General features: G+C 34.5%; 1 protein-coding gene across 8 annotated transcripts in view; it reads left to right on the top strand.

The window, feature by feature from the left end:
* Window positions 1–21458, top strand: part of PIK3C2G (phosphatidylinositol-4-phosphate 3-kinase catalytic subunit type 2 gamma) — a 374898-nt gene that overhangs the window by 19286 nt on the left and 334154 nt on the right. For 7 of the 8 annotated variants that reach the window (XM_021092290.1, XM_021092292.1, XM_021092289.1 and 4 more), the window contains one exon: window positions 19052–19810. In XM_021092290.1, coding sequence (XP_020947949.1) covers window positions 19133–19810 — 678 coding nt within the window. In that variant the 5' untranslated portion in view covers window positions 19052–19132. Of the gene's footprint in view, window positions 1–19051; window positions 19811–21458 lie in introns of those variants that run through there. The other variant, XM_021092293.1, reaches the window with a different exon arrangement.

The following is a 21458-nucleotide window of genomic DNA, read 5'->3' as shown; positions in this document are numbered from 1 at the left end:
TCATCATTCCCACACATACCTCCAGTGTCTAGCATGGTTACTCTTTTAGGAGACCATGCAGCAGGTATTCAATAAACTTTTTTTATGAATAAGAGAACACAAACTCTGATTACCTCAAAAAGCAGAACTCACTAACAGAGGTATATATATTTTTTTCTGATCTTAGAGACAGAAAATAGGGTAGAAACCTTATAAGACTTATCCTTAATTCTCCCTTTCACTGAGTATATATCTGGCTTTTTTTTTTTTTTTTTTTTTTGGTCTTTTCCGGGGCTGCACCTAGGGCATATAGAAGTTCCCAGGCTAGGGGTCTAATCGGAGCTGTAGCCACCGGCCTAAGCCAGAGTCACAGAAATGCCAGGTCCGAGCCGCGTCTGTGACCTACACCACAGCTCAGGTCAATGCCGGATCCTTAACCTGAGCAAGACCAGGGATCGAACCAGAACCTCATGGTTCCTAGTCGGGTTCGTTAACCACTGAGCCACGACGGGAACTCCTATCTGGCCTTTTTAATAGTGGTAAAACAGTCTAAGTAAATAGTCATTTCATTATTTGTATTAAATTTCATTAATCTGTATCAATTTCCACGACTTTGCCAACTAAGTATCTTTGCTATTTCAAATTATTTTTAAACCTCTGCTTGAGAGTAACCAAATAGTTTTCTATTGCTAAATATAGCAGCTGAATAATACATATACTATTTCTTAAAATCATAAAACCATAAGTAGATTCCAAAATAAAAATCAAGGTTAAAAACTTTCCTGATAAATGTTTTGAAAGTACAGTGCTTGGTTTGCTAATCTTTATAATACTGTATAATTAATTTTTCACCTCAAGCTTTAAGTTTACAAACCAATACTTTCTTATACTAATTTTCCAAAAGATTATACCAAAACCTCTGGCATCAAAAGTGGGCTATTGAGTAGATATTTTAAAATATAATATTTTTTTCTGATTAAAAGAGCTGATTCTAACTCTTCCCTTTCCTATTCCTGTTTTCATAGGAACTCAGTAAGACGTTTACATTCTTTATGCCTCAATTTTGTCTAAAATGAAGATAATAATGCCTACTCAAAGGACTGTCATGAGGCTTATGTTTTACATGAGGAAAGAGGTTCAAAGTAGGAAGCACTTAGAATAATATTTTGTACATTCTAAGTTAGCACTCAGCAAGTGTTTGCAAATGTAATTATTACATTTTTCTTCCTATTCAACATTTTCCAGAACATATTCTGAAGGACGATCTTCCAGAAAGTATTAATGAGTGCGAGTGGAGGAGGTGTGGCCATGTCTGGGCTTTCATTCTCCTGCTAACAGGACATAAAGTTAGGTTCATTGTTCAGTCTGCATTAATCCTAGTACTTCCTCCTCTGTCTACCTCTGACACTTGTGATTTACCCAAAGGACGTGCATCTGATTCAAGCCTCATCAGCCAAATTCCTGCTCCAAATTTTTAACTGTATGTCATCTGCTGTAAGAGAAGGACATGTTTCCTGAAAGCCTCTACCCATATTCCCCATCTTGGAGGAAAAGTCCATTTGCTGTAGTAAATACAGAAGCCAACACACCAAGAGAGGAAAAGTTTCGGGAGAGAAAGAGAGGCTTCATTGTGACAATGTTCGAATCCTCAATTCACATCACATTCCCTTTTGTATTGACTTCTGCCACTTGTGACCAAGAGTCTCAACCAAAGCAAAAGTGCTCTTAAAAAGTATCCTGAGTAAATTAGGGTGTTTTTTTGTTTGTTTGTTTGTTTTTGGTCTTTTTGAGGCTGCATCTGTGGCATATGGAGGTTCCCAGGCTAGGGATCAAATCAGAGCTGTAGCTGCCTGCCTACACAACAGCCACAGCAACTCTGGATCAGAGCCGCATCTGTGACAGCTCATGGCAATTGGTGGATCCTTAACCCACAGAGCAAGGCCAGGGATTTAGACTGTGTCCTCATAGATACTAGTCAGATTTGTTTCTGCTGAGCCATGACGGGAACTCCATGAGTATATTAGTTTGGCCCTTTGTTGAAATTTTCCAAAGCATATTATGCTATCACAAAGCATAGTAAGGCCTCTATGTACTTCTATAAGTTGTTGCTTTTTTATGTTAAGTATGCCTACCTTAGTGTCATTCAGTATTTCTCAAACATATCTGGGGTGTTTTTCTGGACAATCTCTTGTAACAAATGACAAAGACTTGTGTCTCACAGAATAAAATGTGTTGCACAGTGTTTAGAAACCGCTGATACAGAAGTCTAATGATTCTACATTATAGATCTTTATTCCCCATAAAATTTACTTTGCAATTATAGTCCATACTTAATTGTGCTAAGATTTTTTTTTAATCCAAATGATTAACCAGGTGTGTCTGCCCCATTCTATTAAGGAATCCAACATTTCCTCCATGTCTAACTTAAACTAAAGTTGGTATATGCTAGGGTTTGCTCACTCATTTTCTCTTCTGCTTCTTTGATGCTTATGTCTTTAATTGCTCAATTGGTACATTGTTTTAAGTATTATGTCTTTAAAAGGTGTATTATTTTTCAAATGAAAATCTCACTAATTGTTTTTCTACCCTTTTCTTCACTTTACCAAAAGTGCCTTAGAATCAGCTTGTTAATTTCCCAATTGAGTGTTTAAATTTATAAATTATTCTGGTTATTTAATATTTTGACAACTTTACACTTTCTCATGTTGAAATATTATAGTTCCATATATTCTAAGGATTTAACACATTCTTCATACATAAACATATCATCTATACATAATAATACTATCCTCCTTTCTAATGGTTACATCCTCATTTACCTTATTGCATTAGATAGAATTTCTAAAATAACTTGATAGGAGGAATAATTACCCTATTCTTGATTTGAGAGAGAAAGCTCATAGTGTTTCTTCATTAAACAAAATCTGGTTGTTAGTGTCTACAATTAATTTTTATATATTTTTAAGTATGTTCTTTTCATTTGTAGTTCATCATTTAAAAAAATCATGAATAGACTGAAAATCAAATATAAAAATTTTTTCTCTGCTATGATTTATTAATGAACTATTTGTTAGAAGATTCAATCATGGGCAGATGAAAAGGAAAAACATATAAAATATAAATATAAAATGTAATATTAATACATTGAGTTGGTTACAAAATCCCAGAAGTGTCCATTAATTCACCTTTAAAAAGTATACACATATACTTTTATTTGATACATAAATGTCCACATCTATTATAATTTTTTTAGAAATTGCAAAAAGATCATCTTGATACTTTCTGCCCTATCTTCTCTTTTCTGATACTAGATACTAACATTGCCTAACCTGCATCATTGTGTGTGTGTTTGAGTAACACTGCAACAACTCTCTTAACTTTGCTTTGATATTTATGTTTTTGCTGCAAAAACAACACAACTGAAAATTACATATTTGGATAATTTTTTTATTCCAATTAGCTATTTATATTTACTGTCATTAGAAATACCATTAATCCTACTTGCTTCATCCTGGTTTCAGTTCTTAATGTGTACTTCTAATTTCCTGTTTTCCTGATGATTACAACGCAAATGTTATCAAATTTTGATTCTTCTGGTGCTTTGAAAATTATATATGCTGTTCTTCTTCAGCTAATAAGTCTCTTCAACACATTACAATTATATACCTGTACAAATAACTATATATGAATCTATTTTTTCTTAATCACTTCCTCTTTTAAGGCAAATAATTTAACGTGCCTTTTAGTTTTTAAATAGTCTATGATGTCTATATGTTTCACATAGTTTATTACTACCAAGTAAATCTTGAAATTATTATGTTTAAAATTATGTTTGCAATAATTATCTAGATGAATTCAACACGAACTGATTTTTAATACTTACTTAGTTCCCTATTCTTGAGTTCCCATTTTGATTAAAACTTTTTCAGTTGGTTCCTCTTATCCATTAGAAAGGTACAAAGATTTCTAGGCACTTACTACATGCAAATATGTTTTAGCTGCTTTCACATATAACTGGTAAACTGAATTTTGGGCATAGAAAAATTTACCCTCAAAATTATGTAGCTATTGTTCCCTTGTCTTAGGACCATTAGTATTTAAAGGTGACGTCTATGTCCAGGATAACTTTCCTTTCTCTTATATCCAAGTGAACTTTTTTTTTTCCCTTCCCTTGCCCTCTTTCAATAAGTTTCTATATTTTACATATTTCCTTTATTTTTCCTGGTTGTATGTGTGTCATATGTGTATGCAGGTTAGATATGCATATTCAAAGCTTCATTCAGCCCAGTTAGATTGGGGGGGGCAGTCTTTAATGTTACCTTTGGTTCATTATTAGAATTTAAATAATATCATGTTAGATGTCCTTCTCTGACTTCTGCCCTTGTAAGAGTACCTCTCATTCATTTCTATCACTAGTTCCTTTTCCTCTGTATTCATAGAGTGGTTCTCAATGTTTCTCACAAAATTTCAGTTTCTGTTGTGTGAGTCTGGTTCTAATGAATATGTTAACGTGTGACTGAATATTTAGTTTCTGACATCTCAATAGCTCCTTAGCTTCATTTTTATCAACATATCACATTTACCCATTTTCCTCATATCATTTACCTTCATTTTATTTTCTTATTTTTATTTCAGTTTATCTTATCACATTTCTTAATTTATTAAAAAAGATAAAGTTTTCATAAAATTTACTTAGGTATACCATAGTTTTCAAAAATAACTCTCCTTTTGTGTCTTGTTTGTTAGACATTTTACTTCTTACAGAATGTTTTCTCATCTCCTATGCTGATTTTCCAATTGCTCATCCTTGAGGAATGAAGATTCTCTCCACTAATTACTCATAAATAATGTTTGTAACGTCTTCTCGTTGCTCTTTGTTTTCCTGGTTGCTGTTAGAACATGTTTCTCAGATTTTCAGCTAGAGTAATGATAAATGTGAACAGACTTGTCTAATTACAGGTCACTGGTAGTCACTTAATTTCTCTGAATTCTGAACTTCATCAATCTTGCTTTTGCAGTCTGGTGACAATAGGAAGGTAAGCATTTCTCTAGGTAATTCTGATCAATATATGGCTCTTCTTTGCCATAAGTGGTCCCTCTTTGCACTTTTTTATGGCACTTTCTTTTCTCATTTTCAGATGCAGCAGACCAAATGCTTAACCACTGCAGACCTGGATATTTTGCATAAATGCAAATTTTAGTCTTAGAAAGCATGTAGAAAGGGGGATGGTAAAGGTACCTGGCTGCAGATACCCTTTTTTGAGTGGTAGGGAGAGCTGATCAGGCCCTAGATCTCTGAATTAGGCAGCAGCAAGGAAATTGGTCATCTCCTTAACATTGCTTTAAGACTGGCAGACTTATTCTCTTTCATATAATAAAGCTAGTCATATCCTTCAGATAATAAAAAAGCACCAGCCAGGTTTCCCCCCACCCCTTCTATTTTAGATTGATCTGTTTTGTCTTATGTATGGTGAAAATTTGGGTAATCAAACAAATGGTTGTCAGTCTTTGCTGCTGTTAATGTTATATCGTGAATAGGTTTTCTTTCTTCGTTTTTAAAATTATTTATTTTTAATTTTTATTTTTTTGAATTTTCTAGGGTCGCACCCGTGGCATGTGGAGATTCCCAGGCTAGGGGTCTAATTGGAGCAGTAGCTGCCGGCCAGAGCCAGAGTCACAGCAACACCAGATCCAAGCCACGTCTGCGACGTACACCACAGCTCACGGCAACGCTGGATCCTTAACCCACTGAGCGAGGCCAGGGATTAAACCTGCAACCTCAAGGTTCCTAGTTGGATTCGTTAACCACTGAGCCACAGCAGTAACTCCTGGTTAATTTTTAAAGTCACACACTACCAGCCAGATGCTATTCTAAAGAAAGTCAATTGGACTGATTTTAAAAATCTCAATTTATTTTATTACTGTAATTATTCTAAGATTAGGGAACTGAACTCATTTACTAATCTCGCACTGTCAACCAGCTTTTATTTTTGTAATTTATAAGTTTTTCCAGGTTGTTTTTCCTGTTTTCTGATTTTGTCATACTGTCTATTTTTTCATTCAAGCTTTATATGTACTCATTTAAATTCTTACACTATTTTGAGCTTTAGATCAATTTTATTGTTCTAGCTCCTATGCAGTGAATCATATGATGTACACCTTTCAGATATGTTTTATTTTATCAAAGTGTAGTTGATTTACAATATTGTATTGTTTTCAGATGTACAGCAAAGTGATTCAGTTATATATATATATATATATATACACACACATATATATATATTCTTTTTCAAATTCTCTTCTATTATATAAGTCATTACAAGATCTTGAATATAGTTCCTTGTGCTGTACAGTAGGTCCTTGTTGTTTATCTAGTTTATCCATCTTATATATACTAGCAAGAATCTGTTAATCCAAAACTCTTAATTTACACCCCCCCACATTTCCCCTCTGTTAACCAAAAATCTGTTTTCTACGTCTGTGAGTCTGTTTTTGTTTTGTAAATAAGTTCCTTTGTATCATTTTTTAAGATTTCACATATAAGTGATATTATATGGTATTTGTCTTTCTCTGATTTACTTCACATGACAATTTCTAGGTCCATCCAGGTTGTTGCAGATGGCATTATTTCATTCTTTTTATGGCTGAATAATATTCCATTGTATATATACAATATTTTGTCCACTCATCTGTTGATGGACAACAAGATTGCTTCCACATCTTAGCTATTGTAAATAGTGCTGCAGTGCACACTGGGGTGCATGTATCTTTTCAAGTTAGAGTTTTTGTCTTTTCTAGACATATGTCTGGGAGTGATTGGTGGATCATACGGTAACTCCATTTTTAGTTTTTTAAGGAACCTCCATACTGTCCTCCATAGTGCCTGCACCACAGATACATGTTTTAAATGATAAAAATAAAATACGGAAGTTCCAGTCATGGTGCAAAGGAAACGAATTCAACAAGGAACCATGATGTTGCAGGTTCAATCCTGGCTTCGTTCAGTGGGTTAAAGTTCCGGTGTTGCCGTGAGCTGAGGCATAGGTTGCAGATGGCTAGGATCTGGCGTTGCTGTGGCTGCGGCGTAGGCCGGCAGCTATAGCTCTGATTATACCCCCTAGCCTGGGAACCTCCATATGCCACAGGTGTGGCCCTAAAACACAAAAAAATAAAAAATGAATAAATAAATAAATAAAAATAAAATATGGTTATTTAAACCATATATATGTATGGGCATATATATACCTGAGAGGAATGCCTCATGGTGTATCCCATTGTATGAGCTGGCAGAATAAACATGCTTTTAGATGCATTAAAATTACCAATACATTCATTTTATTATTGGTTTCTCCTACACTTGGCTTATAAAAATTTCTGGGATCTTTCTCTACCTCATATTAAAATCAAATTCATCATATCTAACTTGTCAAAGATTCAGTTAAAACTTAGCTTTCTTGTAAACTTACATCTTGTGCTAATGCTTACTTACTAAATATCATTAAGTAGAAATTTCTTCATATCTGTGATATTCTGAATACTTAATTCACCTATAAGTTTAAATTTATTTAGTGAAAAACACAGACACATTTCTAGCTGCTAGAACAGTGATGGACACCATATGGCATGCATGCTTCCCTCCCTTCTCCTGTATCCAACAGACAGCAGTAAGGGAGATCCTCGCTCCTGGGGTCTTGCTCAGCCACACAATTCTCAAACCATTTTTCTGGAAAGCCACTTCCAGGTAATGAGATTTCATTTATGGGATAAAACTACTGACCATCACAGTTTCAGATTCATATTACAGTTCCCCCAAAGAAGAAATTTGTTACTGATTTGTTTCTACTATTTACTTTCATTCTCAGTCAAATATTACCAAGAGGATAGCCTTTTGCATGTATGGAAAATTTTGTAAATTATGTTAGTATACAACAGTGAAGCTTAAGCTAGATGAAAGTAAATTTGACAACAATATATGCCATTTTATATTTATTTGTTTATTTATTTATTTTGGCCACACCCATGGCCAAGGATCAAACCCATGCCATAGCAGTGACAATGCTAGATCCTTAACCCACTGAGCCACCAGGGAACTCCATATTTTCATATGTATCTTAAAACACCTAGGGATTTTCCTGGTGGCCAAGCAGTTATGGATCTGGCATTGTCACCCCTGTGGCGTGGATTTGATCCTTGGCCTGGGAACTTCTGCATGCTATGGGAACAACCAAAAAACAAACGCAACAGAACTTTTGTTTAGTCCCCCAAACAAACTAACAAACAAATGAAAACTTTATTCAGGTTAACAAAGGCAAGATAGAAAAAAAAAATGGAGGAAATAGTAGAATAGCAATTTGTTTTAGTTTCATAGACTTATGTTTAGCTCCTAAAACAGAACCAAGGACTATTATTTTTTTCCCAGAAAATATTTAAGGGATAAGTCCCTGGGTCAGATAAAGCTTAAAGTATCCCAAATGATTCTGAACCGGGATTCTATGAAGTTTGGCCTAATTATACAACTATTTATATTTTTATCTAATTTGGACAATTTAAAATGATAGAGAACAATTTATTATTGGTACTTTGTAATAAAAATATATAATAATGTCTCACATCTAAAAAGGTAGCTTTTATATGTCTAAGGTTGTTTATAAGAAGCATACGAATATTTGCTGTTATTAAAAATTAAAGATATTTAAATTAAACATAATTTTAAGAACTAGAGCGGAATTAACTGTTTTGTACTCCATATCCCTCAAAGTAAGGGAACTGACATAAATCCCAATTTGTAAATTATAGTGGGAGGTGTTTTTTTGGTTGAGATTTAATCTATGCAAGATAGTGATTTCTTTAGCCCTCTTCACCTCCTTTACCGAAAGGGAACCCTGGCTCTCCAAGGAACCTGCTCCTCTGCACCTCTCCTGTGGAAGATGTTCATTCTTCTGTGCCCCACGTGCCAAGGAAGGCCAACCAGGATCCCATTAACATCTTCCTCTCCTACCAATGCCCCTCCTACTTCCCGCTGTTCTCTGACCTTGTTCCTCCACATCCATTAGGGACTTCTGTCCCTAGTTACACTGCATCTTCACTTCCCATTCTAACTTCAGGTCTCCTGGAGAAATTCAACTTCTCCAGCATTTCATCCTTTTAGTTATAAAATACCCATGTTCTTTTTCTGATCTTGGGGCAACACAATAAGGGGTTATATTTCCCAGCTTTTCTTGTAGTTATATATTCAGGCCAATGTATGTGATATGTGCAGCTTCATAATCAGGTCCTTAGAAGGAAGCCACTTGCCTTTCACTTCTTTCCCTCTTATCAGGACCAGAAGTGGACAAAGTGAGGTGATAGTATCTTATAGTTCTTCTTCTTCTATTTCAGGTTATTTTGTACTTTTTCTTTTTAGATCCATTCACTAAATAGTGGTTTTCTCCAACACTGGGATTCCATTCTCAGATTCATTATGTCTCTTCTTAATCTCCAATCCCTCCTTAAACAAGGGTCATGGGTTCAGTTACAAGATTTATCTCCTGAATTGAAATATCACATGTGTAAGTACTAACTGAGCATCTTCACTTAGATTCTGTACAAATCCTGAAGTTATATAATGGCCAAAAAATCAACTGATTTATTCCCTTCTTAAAATTGATATTAAATTTATATTACCAACTACATAAGCCAAATTTATAGCTTAATGTACTGTTGTAAGTAGAACAACCTTCTAACTACCCTCCATAAATCTTTCCTTCCCATTACAAAGCCGTCCATGACCCTCTTACAATACCTTTCCTCTCCCTAAGAACACAACTCTTCTGATATCACTTCTGACTTTTCTGTAGTTTCATCATCCAAGTGTGTATCCCTAAACTGTATGGCTTTGTTTTACCTTCTTTTTTTTGGAGGGTGTAGGAGTAGGCTTTCATAGTCTTTTCCAATTGATGTTATTTCATCCTCTTTTTTCCTTCCAACTTATTTGTTGAAGAAACTAGCTTATTTTTTTTCAATATCAATTCCATCCTTCATTCAGTTTAACATGCTCCTCTACCCTGTGTTTCTTGTGCATGGTGATTGGATCTAGAGGCTTCAGCAGATAAAGGTTAGATTTTTTTGGCAAGATTTCTTCATGGTAGTTTTGAATTCTTTATCAGAAAGCACAAAATGTTGGCTGCTTCTCTTTTCATGATGTTAGCAGCCAACAACATTTGATGTCTAGATTTTATGATTTGTGACTTACTGTAAAATATTGAAACCCAATTTTATCATTCTTTCTTCATGTACTTTTTTCAATACTTCTACAAAGAGAAATTTTGCCTCATCTATTACTTAGTTACCCAGTGATCATTTAATATAAAAAAGACAAAACATATTTTATTGTGTATTTTATTAACCCTGTGTTATACCAAGGCAATTAATTAGTTGTATGTGCATTGTTATAAATTCATGCATTTAACATGGTGATATGTTTTCATCCACTTCAGTTTATTACACTTTTTGGCCATTGTGAGCCTTTTCAAGGTGCTCTCAACTCCTATTGGTGCATCCTTGTACTCTCTGATAGCTTTGTTACTAATCGGAATTATAGGATCTCCTATGCTCATCTTACATTAGCTGCCCCTTTCCCCAAATCAGGTGGTCCTCCAAGTAGTCAGCTCTCTTTAAGTAGGAAGTGGTATTTCAGTATAACAATCTGGATTATAGGGATGCTCACTACAGGCATTATATCTAGGTGTTTCCAAGGAAGAAAGCTATAAAGAGACTGATGTAGATTTTTTAAAAAAATCTTATGAGTTCATTATTATACCTTGGTTATAATTTTGTAATACTGAGAATACTTGTTCTCAAAGGCATTGGGGATGCCAGAATTACTCATTTGTTTTACCTAGAACTACATACAAAATAATCTAAGGGATAACAATTCTCACACAATCACCCAGATGATTAATAATAACGTTTTCCAAAAATGTGCATGTGTTCTCTTCATTTTCCCTAGCTTTCATTAAAGTTGAACTACATTTTCAGTGCAGAGAGACATATTAAACTGCCTCCCATATCCCTCATCTATCTGAATTCTTCAAGAAGAGATGTATATATTTAATGCTCGCCAACATGTTGATGCAATGTTATTTTGATTATCTGAAACTTTCTCCCAAATAGATGATGAATAAACAGTCCATAAAAATCAGTAAAACAGTATTCCCCAAGTTCTTGTGTGGCCATGACATTTTGAGAAATTTTAATATGGAAGTCAGTTTAAGTGAATACATGTTTTCGGGTCACATTTTCTTTCCTTGAATATCTTAAACATATAACTCAATTTTCTTTTGGCACAAAGTGTTGCTGCCCAAAAATCTGATGACAGTTCTCTTTCCCATTAGGTTATAAGACGGTTAGCCTTTTTCACTACTAGGACTCAGCAACTAGTACAAGAATCTTTTCATGTCTTCACCTTTCTACCACCTTCTTCATCTTTTTCTGTATTTCTTTATCCCTTTTTTACTATTCTTATTTTTCTTCCTTCTTATTTTTCTCCTTGACTTTGCAAAAATCATAGTCTTTGTGGAAAACAAAGAACCTCCTTTTTGTTTTCCCAAACATGTCTGGAAAACAGTTACTCTTCCTTCTCTTAGGAATTTTCTCTTTCTGAAATCTTACCCAACTCTCTCCTTGATAAATTGCAATTGTCTTTTTCTAATGCTATTGCTTAAAGGTTTAATGTAAAGGATTTTTCTGAAAACCAAATAAATTATTGAAAATAATTCTTTACCTTACCCATTCATTACTAATATAACACTCTAAAACAGAGATTTAAATAAGGGATGAGGACCTGTATATTGGCTGCAGTAGACAAAAAACAGCTGCCACTACTGCTTCCATCACATAAAATTCTCATAGTCCTGATTTTTCAGAATAGATTCATCTGACAATAGATAGATATTTGCTTCTCACCAAACATCACTAGGCTGTCTTTATATAGTCCCCACAAAGTGGCATATTTTAAAGGCTATCAGGTTTGGGTCCGAGGACTTTCTCCCTTCAGGGCTGGTATCATACTCCCTGACCGTCTGTGTGCCCCCCACACTCCCAAGATAGCCTTCATTCCCACCAGATCATTTCCCCCAAGGTTGTTAAGTCAATTGACTGACTTAACAACTGACTTTCCATTGTATTCTTTTCCAGTTTTTAAAAAAAAAAAATTGTTGGAATATAGTTGACCTACAATGTTTTATTAGTTTCAGGTGTACAGAAAAGTAAATTAGTTATACATACTCATATACCCATTTTCCCCATATAGGTTATTGCAGAATATTGAGTAGATTTCCCTGTGCTATACAGTAGGTCCTTTTTGATTATCTTTTTTTTTCATTTTTTTAGTTTTATTGAAGTATAGTTGATTTACAATGTTGTGATAATTTCTGCTCCAATGTCTTATTAAGTCTCAGGACATCCTCAGAGGGACTGAATGAATCACTGTCTCAACCGCTTCATCATGTTTGGAGCTGAAAATTTAGCAATATTTAGGAACCAAAGTATTCTTGAAATCAAGTCTCAATGACCTGCAAAAAACTACCTCTGACATACTGCACACTCTAAATGAGAACATACCCAATATATAAACATTAAATATGTCCTTTATGAATTTTACTTCTGCTTTTCCTAAGGCAAAATAAGTTTAACAATGTGCTATATGAAATTCCTCCAAACAAAATGAAGACTGTGTCTATGAAATTCATTCTCATATAATACCATATTATAAATTTATGTCTATGAACTACTTGAGGGCAAGAGTTGTGCTTTATCATTTTTATATTCACAACACTTTGCACAGTACTTGACACAATATATTTTAAAATAGATGCTGAATAAATAAATGTGCAAGGGAGTAAATAGATGTATGAATAAATGAATTGATTTATGCAAATCAATATCTTGCAAAAATAAGTATAAGTGACAGCTTCAAATTTTTCACATATAAAGACCTTTAGGCAGCCTAATAGGAAGTGTATCTTATCATCTGTAGTCAGACATTGAGCCACTGGTCCTGTACTGGAAGTGAGCCTTCTATAGGATTACACACAATTAAGAACATGTCAATTGTTCACATAAAAAGGTACCTGATAGAGACTATTTGGAAATTAATGTTTTCCCAAGCATCTCTTATTTGCACTTGTGAAGATAATCAGAGATCATGAGAATAATAATGTTTATCTTATCACTCAATTCCAAATTAGAAATGGAAAAAGTAAGTTAATGTAATTTTATACATAATATGCAAACTTTTACATTTGGAATTGATAAGCAATGGGGTCCTACTGTACAGCACAGGGAACTATGTCCAATCTCTTGGGTTAGAATGTGATTTATGGATGATGGTATGAAAAAAAAGAATGTACATATATGTATGACTGGGTCACTATGCTATAAAATGGAAACTTAAGGAACATTGTAAATAAACTATACTTTAATAAAAAATACATAATATGGTTAAATTATATATACATATGGTTAAACTATATACACATATAGTTAAAACATACATTTAGTTGTGGTTTCCCCTGTGCTGATTCAGCAAATTGAGCTGAGAAAGATCATATTCACGTCTGGCTAAAATATGAGTGTCTCTGTGTGTCTGCATGATATAAACCGTTGGCTCACAAGATGATGAGAGATGCTAATTTCAGACCATGCGTTCAACTCAGTCTTCTCTGGACCCAGGTTAGTTGCTATGGCTATATGCACCCACCCTCCACCCTAGAGAATTCCAGATATTTCAGCCTGATTAGATTTTGATGTGCCTTATGATGGCACAATCTTTATCCCCCATGACATGAATACATATATTTTCAAAAACTTTTTAATAAAATTTCAACACTTGCAATTTATCTGAAATAAAGATCATGTTTCTTCAATCTCATAATCTATTCCTTTCACCCTCTTCTCATATTGCCCTGCAGATATATTTATTCAGGAATGAAGCCAGGACCTCTTAGATCAAGAACAGACATTTTCAGAAAGGTTCTCCGTTCTTTTGTAAAATAAACATTTCTGTTCCTGATCTGTTCACTGGGGCTATTTGGGTGATTATTTGCAACTCAGTATATCTAGAAAGTGGAAGCAGCTGGGAAGGGCTGCCCTGTCTCTAATAGGTACCCACATTTTTGTGTCTGTACTTTCTCTTTGAGGACAATTGAGCAGTTAATCTTCAATAAAAACAGATCTCTTGAAGTTTGAACTGAATAGAAAGTTATAAACAATTGCAGAATACAAAGTTGTCATTACTCATACCTCTTAAACTTCCCCGTTTGAATTTAGTTGGACTTACCAGCAAAGAATGGAGGACAATTTTTGTGTGGTCTGCTATCCTTCTTATAGTCCCTGATTTTCCAATTCATTTAGGAAGCAGCTTCCGGTTTTCATGTTGTTTTGATTTTTTTATTGCCACCGTAACAAGTGATGACAAACTTAGTGACTTAAAAACTCAGTGACTTAAAACAACACATATTATTATTCTGTAATCCTGTAGGTCAGAAATATAACACGAGTCCTCGCTAAAAGTAAGGTGCTGTAAGGGCTGTGTTCCTTTCTGGAGGCTTCTAGGGAGAAATCCATTCCCTTGCTCTTTCCAGCTTTTAGAGGCTGCTCACATTCCTTGGCTTATGGACCCCTTTCTCCACATTCAAAACTAGTAAAAGCAGGTTGAGTCCTTGAATATCACTCTGACCTTCTTTTCTACCTCTCCTTCTATTTTCAAGTATCTTTGTGATTATACTGAGCCTACTCAAATAATCTCCCTGTTTTAGGTCAGATGACTAGGAAACTAATTCATTTGCAACCTTAATTCCTCCTTGTGATGTAACCTAAAATATTCATAGGTTCCAGGATATGGGACTATGGAGGGAGGGAAGGCATTATTCTGTCTACTACACAGATTTTTTTCTATAGTTCTTCAGAGTCATATTAATCAGGAATCAACAGCCATGCCCTCTCAATTACAACATAATTGCTGCTAGCCTGTATGTACAGTTCTTCCTTAAACTCAAGGTATATAATTTTTAGTTATTTTATACATTACTTCATAATACAGAGTGCAAGCACTTACCAGCTGAGACTAAATAATATTTTTGTTTCTTTATAAACTAAGAAATAGACTAATCTCTAGATTTTGATAGTAAAGAGTAGATATAAAGTTACTAGAAACCCCTTAAAATCACCAAATTTAATACTGAAAAAAAATGTATCTGGAAGAGGTTTTTGTTTTTATTACATTTTCAATATGAGTAAGTATTTCTCATTCTCTTTTATCTCATGATAATGAGATTTTTCAGACAGGCCTCTCTAACCTATTTCAAGATTCAGTGCTGTGAGAAATGCATGAGTAAATATCATTATTAATAAAAATTTGAAAGTTTTCAATTCTTTTCAGTAAAGATAGAGTTGAGTTAAGCTGCTGTGTTGCAGTGCCTAAATTCAGGCGTGCTCTAGTCATATTAATATGGCATTATCACCTATATACATTTTTAGAAAATGATATTTGATAGGTAACTGTCAGAATTATCCTTTGAAATGTTATTGTCTTTAACACATACACATGCATAATCATTAAGGGAGTTAATAAATACATAAAAGTGACAAATACCTATCAATTTAATTTCCTTATAACTCAATTACAATTTTACTAATTTATTAATTTTTTTTCAACAAATACAAATAAGCAACTATTCTGAGCGAAGTAAAGTACTGGGTACTGAGTTGTAAGTGTAACATGTAAGTTGTGAGTCATAAGAATAACACAGACTAAAAAACTAATGGGAAGAGAAATCTTACCTATGTCACATCTATACACATCATCCTAAGGCAGTAGGGAACCACTGAAAGGCTATATCCACGGGATATACATGGTTAGTCTCATAAATATAACACTACAATATAAAAAATACATTTTAGGACACAAGAATGAATTGCAGAATATGTAGAAGCAGTTTCAGAGACACTACAATATTGCAGGGGAGAAGGAGAAAAATTTAGACTGGGATTGTGGCAGTGGTAGACAGAGAAAGGAAGAAAGATTTCCTATAAAAACTGGTGGTTATTGAATGTAGAAAGGTGAGGGAAGATTTAAAGATAAAACCCTGCTTTCTGGTCTAAGCAATTGAGTGAATGTCTGAGCCATTTTCTGACACAGAGGACACTGGAATAAGAACAGGTTCTTAGATGAATTATGATTTAGGTTTTGGACTTTCTCTTAGAAGTCAAAAAGAGTTCCAAGTAGAGACACTGAGCAAATAATAATAAGAATGGTCAGGGTTGGCGTCTTTGGCATACAGATGGTAATTTATTTTTACTTATCTATTTATTTATTATGTATTCTCAATGAATTTGTTACATTTATAGTTATACAATGATCATCACAATCCATTTTTATAGGATTTCCCCCCACCCCCCAAACAGTCTCCTTTGCAGACCATAAGTTTTTCAAAGTCTGTGGGTCAGTATCTGTTCTGCAAAGAAGTTCATTCTGTCCTTTTTTCATATTCCACATGTCAGCAAAAGCATTTGATGTTCATGTCTCATGGTTTGGCTGACTTCACTTAGCATGATAATTTCTAGGTCCATCCATGTTGCAAAAAATGCCAGTATTTCATTCCTTTTAATGGCTGAGTAATATCCCATCGTGTATATGTACCATATCTTCTCGATCCACTCCTCTGTTGATGGACATTTAGGTTATTTCCATGTCTTGGCTATTGAAAATAGTGCTGCAATGAACATTGGAGTACATGTGTCTTTGCAAGTTATGGTTTTCTCTGGGTAGATGCCCAGGAGTGGGATTTCTGGATCAAATGGCAGTTCTATTTTAAGTTTTCTGAGGAATTTCCATACTGTTTTCCACAGTGGTTGCACCAATTTACATTCCCACTAACAGTGTAATAGAGTTCCTTTTTCTTCACACCTTCTCCAGCACTTACTGCGTGTAGCCTTTTTGATGATGGCCATTCTGGTTCATATAAGGAGGTGCGTCATAGTGGTTCTGATTGGCATTTCTCTAATAATGAGTGATGTTGAACACCTTTTCATGCATTTTTTGGCCATCCATATGTCTTCTTTAGAGAATTGTCTGTTTAGATCTTCTGCCCATTTTTCAATGGGGTTGTTTGTTTTTTTGGTATGGAGCTGCAGAAGGCATAAATTTTGGAGATTAATCCCCTGTCAGTCGATTCATTTGCAAAGATATTCTCCCACTCTGTGAGTATCTTTTCCTTTTATTTAGGGTTTCCTTCATGTGCAGAAACTTTTAAGTTTCATTAGGTCCCATTAGAACTCCCATTTGATCCAGCAATCCCACTATCCTGTTCCACTGATCTATATTTCTGTCCTTGTGCCAGTACCATATGGTTTTGATGATTGCTGCTTTGTAGTATAGTCTGAAGTCCAGGACCCTGATTGCTCCAGCTCCATTTTTCTTTTTCAGGATGTCTTTGGCTATTCTAGGTCTTTTGTGCTTCCAAACAAACTTTAAAATATTTTGAGTTCTGTGAAAAATGTCCTTGGTAATTTGATAGGGATTGCATTGAATCTGTAGATTGCCTTAGGTAGCATAGTCATTTTGATAATACTAACTCTTCCAATCTATGAGCATGGTATGTCTTTCTATCTTTTTGTGTCATCTTTGATTTTTTTCATCAGTGTCTTATAGTTTTCAAAGTACAGGTCTTTTGTCTCTTTTTAGGTAGGTTTACTCCTAGGTATTTTATTTTTTTGGATGCAATGGTAAACGGGATTGCTTCTCTCATTTCTCTTTCTGATCTTTCATTGTTAGTATATAGAAATGTAGTTGATTTCTGTGTATTAATGTTGTATCCTGTGACTTTTCCAAATTCATGGATGAGCTCTTAATAGTTTTCTGGCAGAGTCTTTAGGGTTCTCTAGGTATAGGATCATGTCATCTGCAAATAGTGATAGTTTTACTTCTTCCTTTCCAATTTGGATTCCTTTTATCTCCTTTACTTCTCTGATTGCTATGGCTAGGACTTCCAAAACTATGTTGAAGAGTAGTGGTGAGAGCAGGCATCCTTGTCTAGTTCCTAATCTCAGTGGGAATTCTTTCAGCTTTTCACCATTGAGAATGATGTTAACTGTGGGTTTGTCATATATTGCCTTTATTATGTAGAGGTAGGTTCCCTCTATGCCCACTTTCTGAAGGGTTTTTATCAGAAATGGGTGTTGGATACAGATGGTAATTTAAACCACAAGAGGTACAAAATAACTTACACAAAAAGAATAACTGAGAAGAGTGCTGACAAGGGTCAGGTAGAAAATGAGTAATAGGCAAAGGAATCTTTGAGGAAGAGCGAACAAAGAACTCAAGAGTACAGTGACAGAAAGCGCCAATGAAGGACAAAACAAAACATTTTAAAATAAGAAATATAGTGAAATAGATTCAAATTTTGCAGAGAGATAAACTAAAATACAGACTGATGATATCAGTTGAATTTGCTCATTGGTGAACTTAATGAAAGTTGTTTAGGAGAAGTAATGAAAGAAGTTTACAATTATTTAAAGAGTTTTGGGGAGGAGATGAAAGGCTGTAGCCAATCTATAAGATGATTGGTTATGCAGGGGAGAAAAAAGTTAAAACTATGTCTAGGGATGGAGTAACTGCTTATCATGAAGATATTGTTAAAATGATAAAAAGACTTCAGTGTACTAGCATACCTACAGATGACTAAATACAAGAGGAGATGACGTTACTATTGGCCAGTGGATTTTAAGTAGGAAAGGGGTCCAAAGGGGAATATTGTGTTTGGATTGAGTCATGAAACTCCTATCATAATTGAAGTAGACATTTTTTTATCACAGGAGTTTCATGAATTTATCTGAGGTCAGAACTCTGCCCCCTCCATCTTGGACTTTAATATTGTGAACCCTGATGGAGTTTTATATCATTCATGAATTGTTTCATTTGCTAAGGAGAAACTTTAAAACAATTGTTTATATTTATTCAATTATTTCTTTCTTGCAAGCTATTTTATTTCTAATTAATCAAAGAATTTTTTATTTCCTTTTGCGCTTTTTCTAGGAAAATTCCTATCATCTTTTATAACATCATCTAGGAGATCTTTGGCACAGAGTAAATACTCTCAGTTACATAAAATAAAGAATGGCATATTGTTGGAAAACAGATCGCGATTCCAGTGAATCACATGAAAAACAGCAGGAGCACCACGAATCTCACTCTGTAAATCAACCCCTTTTTCCTAGCCAAGTCAGTCTGGGATTTGATCATATAGTGGATGAAATCAGCAATAAAGTCCCACTCTATCAGAGAGAAATTGAAAAAAACACCATTTTTGTGCCCAGCGCATCAAGCTGGGACTCAAGAAGGCACTCATTAGATGAAACACACCAAATATCCTTGAATGAATTCATTTCTAGAAGTTCAGAGCTCTCCTGTCACCAAGGGAGTAAAACACCAGTAATTGGCTTTAGCCATTCTGTGCTACCAGATTCTCAACGCAAGAAAAAAGAAAGCTCTTGGGGAAACCCCACAGAAAATTACCATGGTGCTGATGATTCCAGATTCGATATTTTAGCTCCACCATCAAGTGGTCTGGATAAAACTAATTCACGGAGCGAACTGGAAAATGAAAATCATAACTACCATATAGGATTTGAAAGTAGTATTCCTCTTATATATCCAACCTCCTCAAATGACTCGATGCCAAAAGAAGAAAATAAAAGGAGGAGAAATATGAACATTGTGGAACCTTCTCTGATGATCTTTAAAGGTTCTCTTCTACCCAGGACGTGGGAAAGTACATGTCCAAAGAACATAGAGGTACGTGTCATATATGGCAACCTAGAAATATGAGTCTGAAAGAATCATTCAATGATGTGCTGGGTTAGTTTGGTAATGAGAGTAACTAATCTTAAATAGGGAAATATATTAATAACTTGTGAAAAAAACACTTATTCACAAACTCTGCATTCCCGATTTTTTTCTAAAGAGAAAATTTTTATAATACCCTTTTTAACTTTCTGATTTCATCAAAACTAAATAAAATGTTATAGTATTTACATTTAATTAGATAAAAATATAGTTGGATATTTAGTATTTTCTATTCTTATTGTGTTATTATGCACGTACAGAAACACACATACATTTAATTACATTTATATTTTGTTACACTACCATGAATTAAAACTTTATATCATCACTAGTAGGAAAAATGTCCCTTTACTCAGAGGCCCCTAAATTATACTGTTGGCAGACAACTTCTATTGGGATCATTCCAAGAGTAGGAAATTTAGTAATCATTGTGCAGTTCATCCTAATGGTTTTATTAGTAGTTTTCCAATCACTTTAGTAACCACAGAAGATCTTATATAATATTTAAACATTTATTTGCTTACACTGTCTAGACACAAGTAAAACCAGAAGTAAATAGTAAAAAGAAGAAACATTATTTCAGCTGTAATATACAAGGTTAGACCAAAGGATTCTCCTCTTATTCAACAACTATCATATTTCAGGAATAGCCCATTGCTTAAACTAACTTGCATGCCAATAATGACAACACAGTAAAATAAAAGAGAGGCTGAGTTCATAGGAGAAGAAACAATTAATTGTGTCTGAGGCATTTGCAGAAAAGGTAATACCTCAACTGATCTAAATTAAAAGTCAGTGAATTTTAGGAACCTCTACTTCTGATCATTACAATATAACAAGTACTAAAATTTCTCTTACCACTGAAAACTACTAAGAAGTCAAACAAAATATATGAAGCAATTGCTTGCAGGCAGCGAACAAAAGCCAGTAAAGGACATCCTTGAGAGAAGGGAAACCCCAATGTGTCATTATGATTATTCTGGTTTCTGCCTGAGGGCTCTTTCCTGCTTCAGGCAGGCTAGTGGAGCCCAATTTGAACAGCAGTATCACTAAGCTGAGGAGGCAGAGCCTGCAGACCCAGCTGCCAAGAAGGCTGTAATTTGTGGAGCAGACAGCAGAAGGAGCTAACAATGGGTGGGAGTTAGAAGTCAACATGAGATTTACTGGAGATTGTGGGACAGGAGATTATGTTTGCCACACACGAGTACAAGTTCTGCAGTGCAGAATTTCTCACCAGATAGAGAGGACACAGAGCTGAGCACTTTGGGCATTCAACTGAGATTACACAAAGCTATCTCTTAAGAGAAAAAAAAAGCATGCTCTAAAGTAAATGCTATATCCACCAAATTAGATGAGATCTAACAAAAAAATAAATAAAATCAAGGCTGACAAGACCAAAGGAGATTATCGCCTGCCAGAGAAAAATTATGCACTTTGTAGAAAAGACAATTTATAGTGTGTCATCTGCCATATCTAATATTTAGTAATAAATGCATAGAGGTGTAAAGAACAGAGAATTCTGAACCATAATCAATATCCCAGTGAATAGAGATTCTGAGATAGAAAGGATGTTAGAGTTAGCACATAGAGGCTTTAA

This window comes from Sus scrofa, chromosome 5 (genome assembly GCF_000003025.6).
Source record: "Sus scrofa isolate TJ Tabasco breed Duroc chromosome 5, Sscrofa11.1, whole genome shotgun sequence".
Lineage (NCBI taxonomy): Eukaryota > Metazoa > Chordata > Mammalia > Artiodactyla > Suidae > Sus > Sus scrofa.
This window is presented reverse-complemented; position numbering and strand designations above follow the sequence as displayed.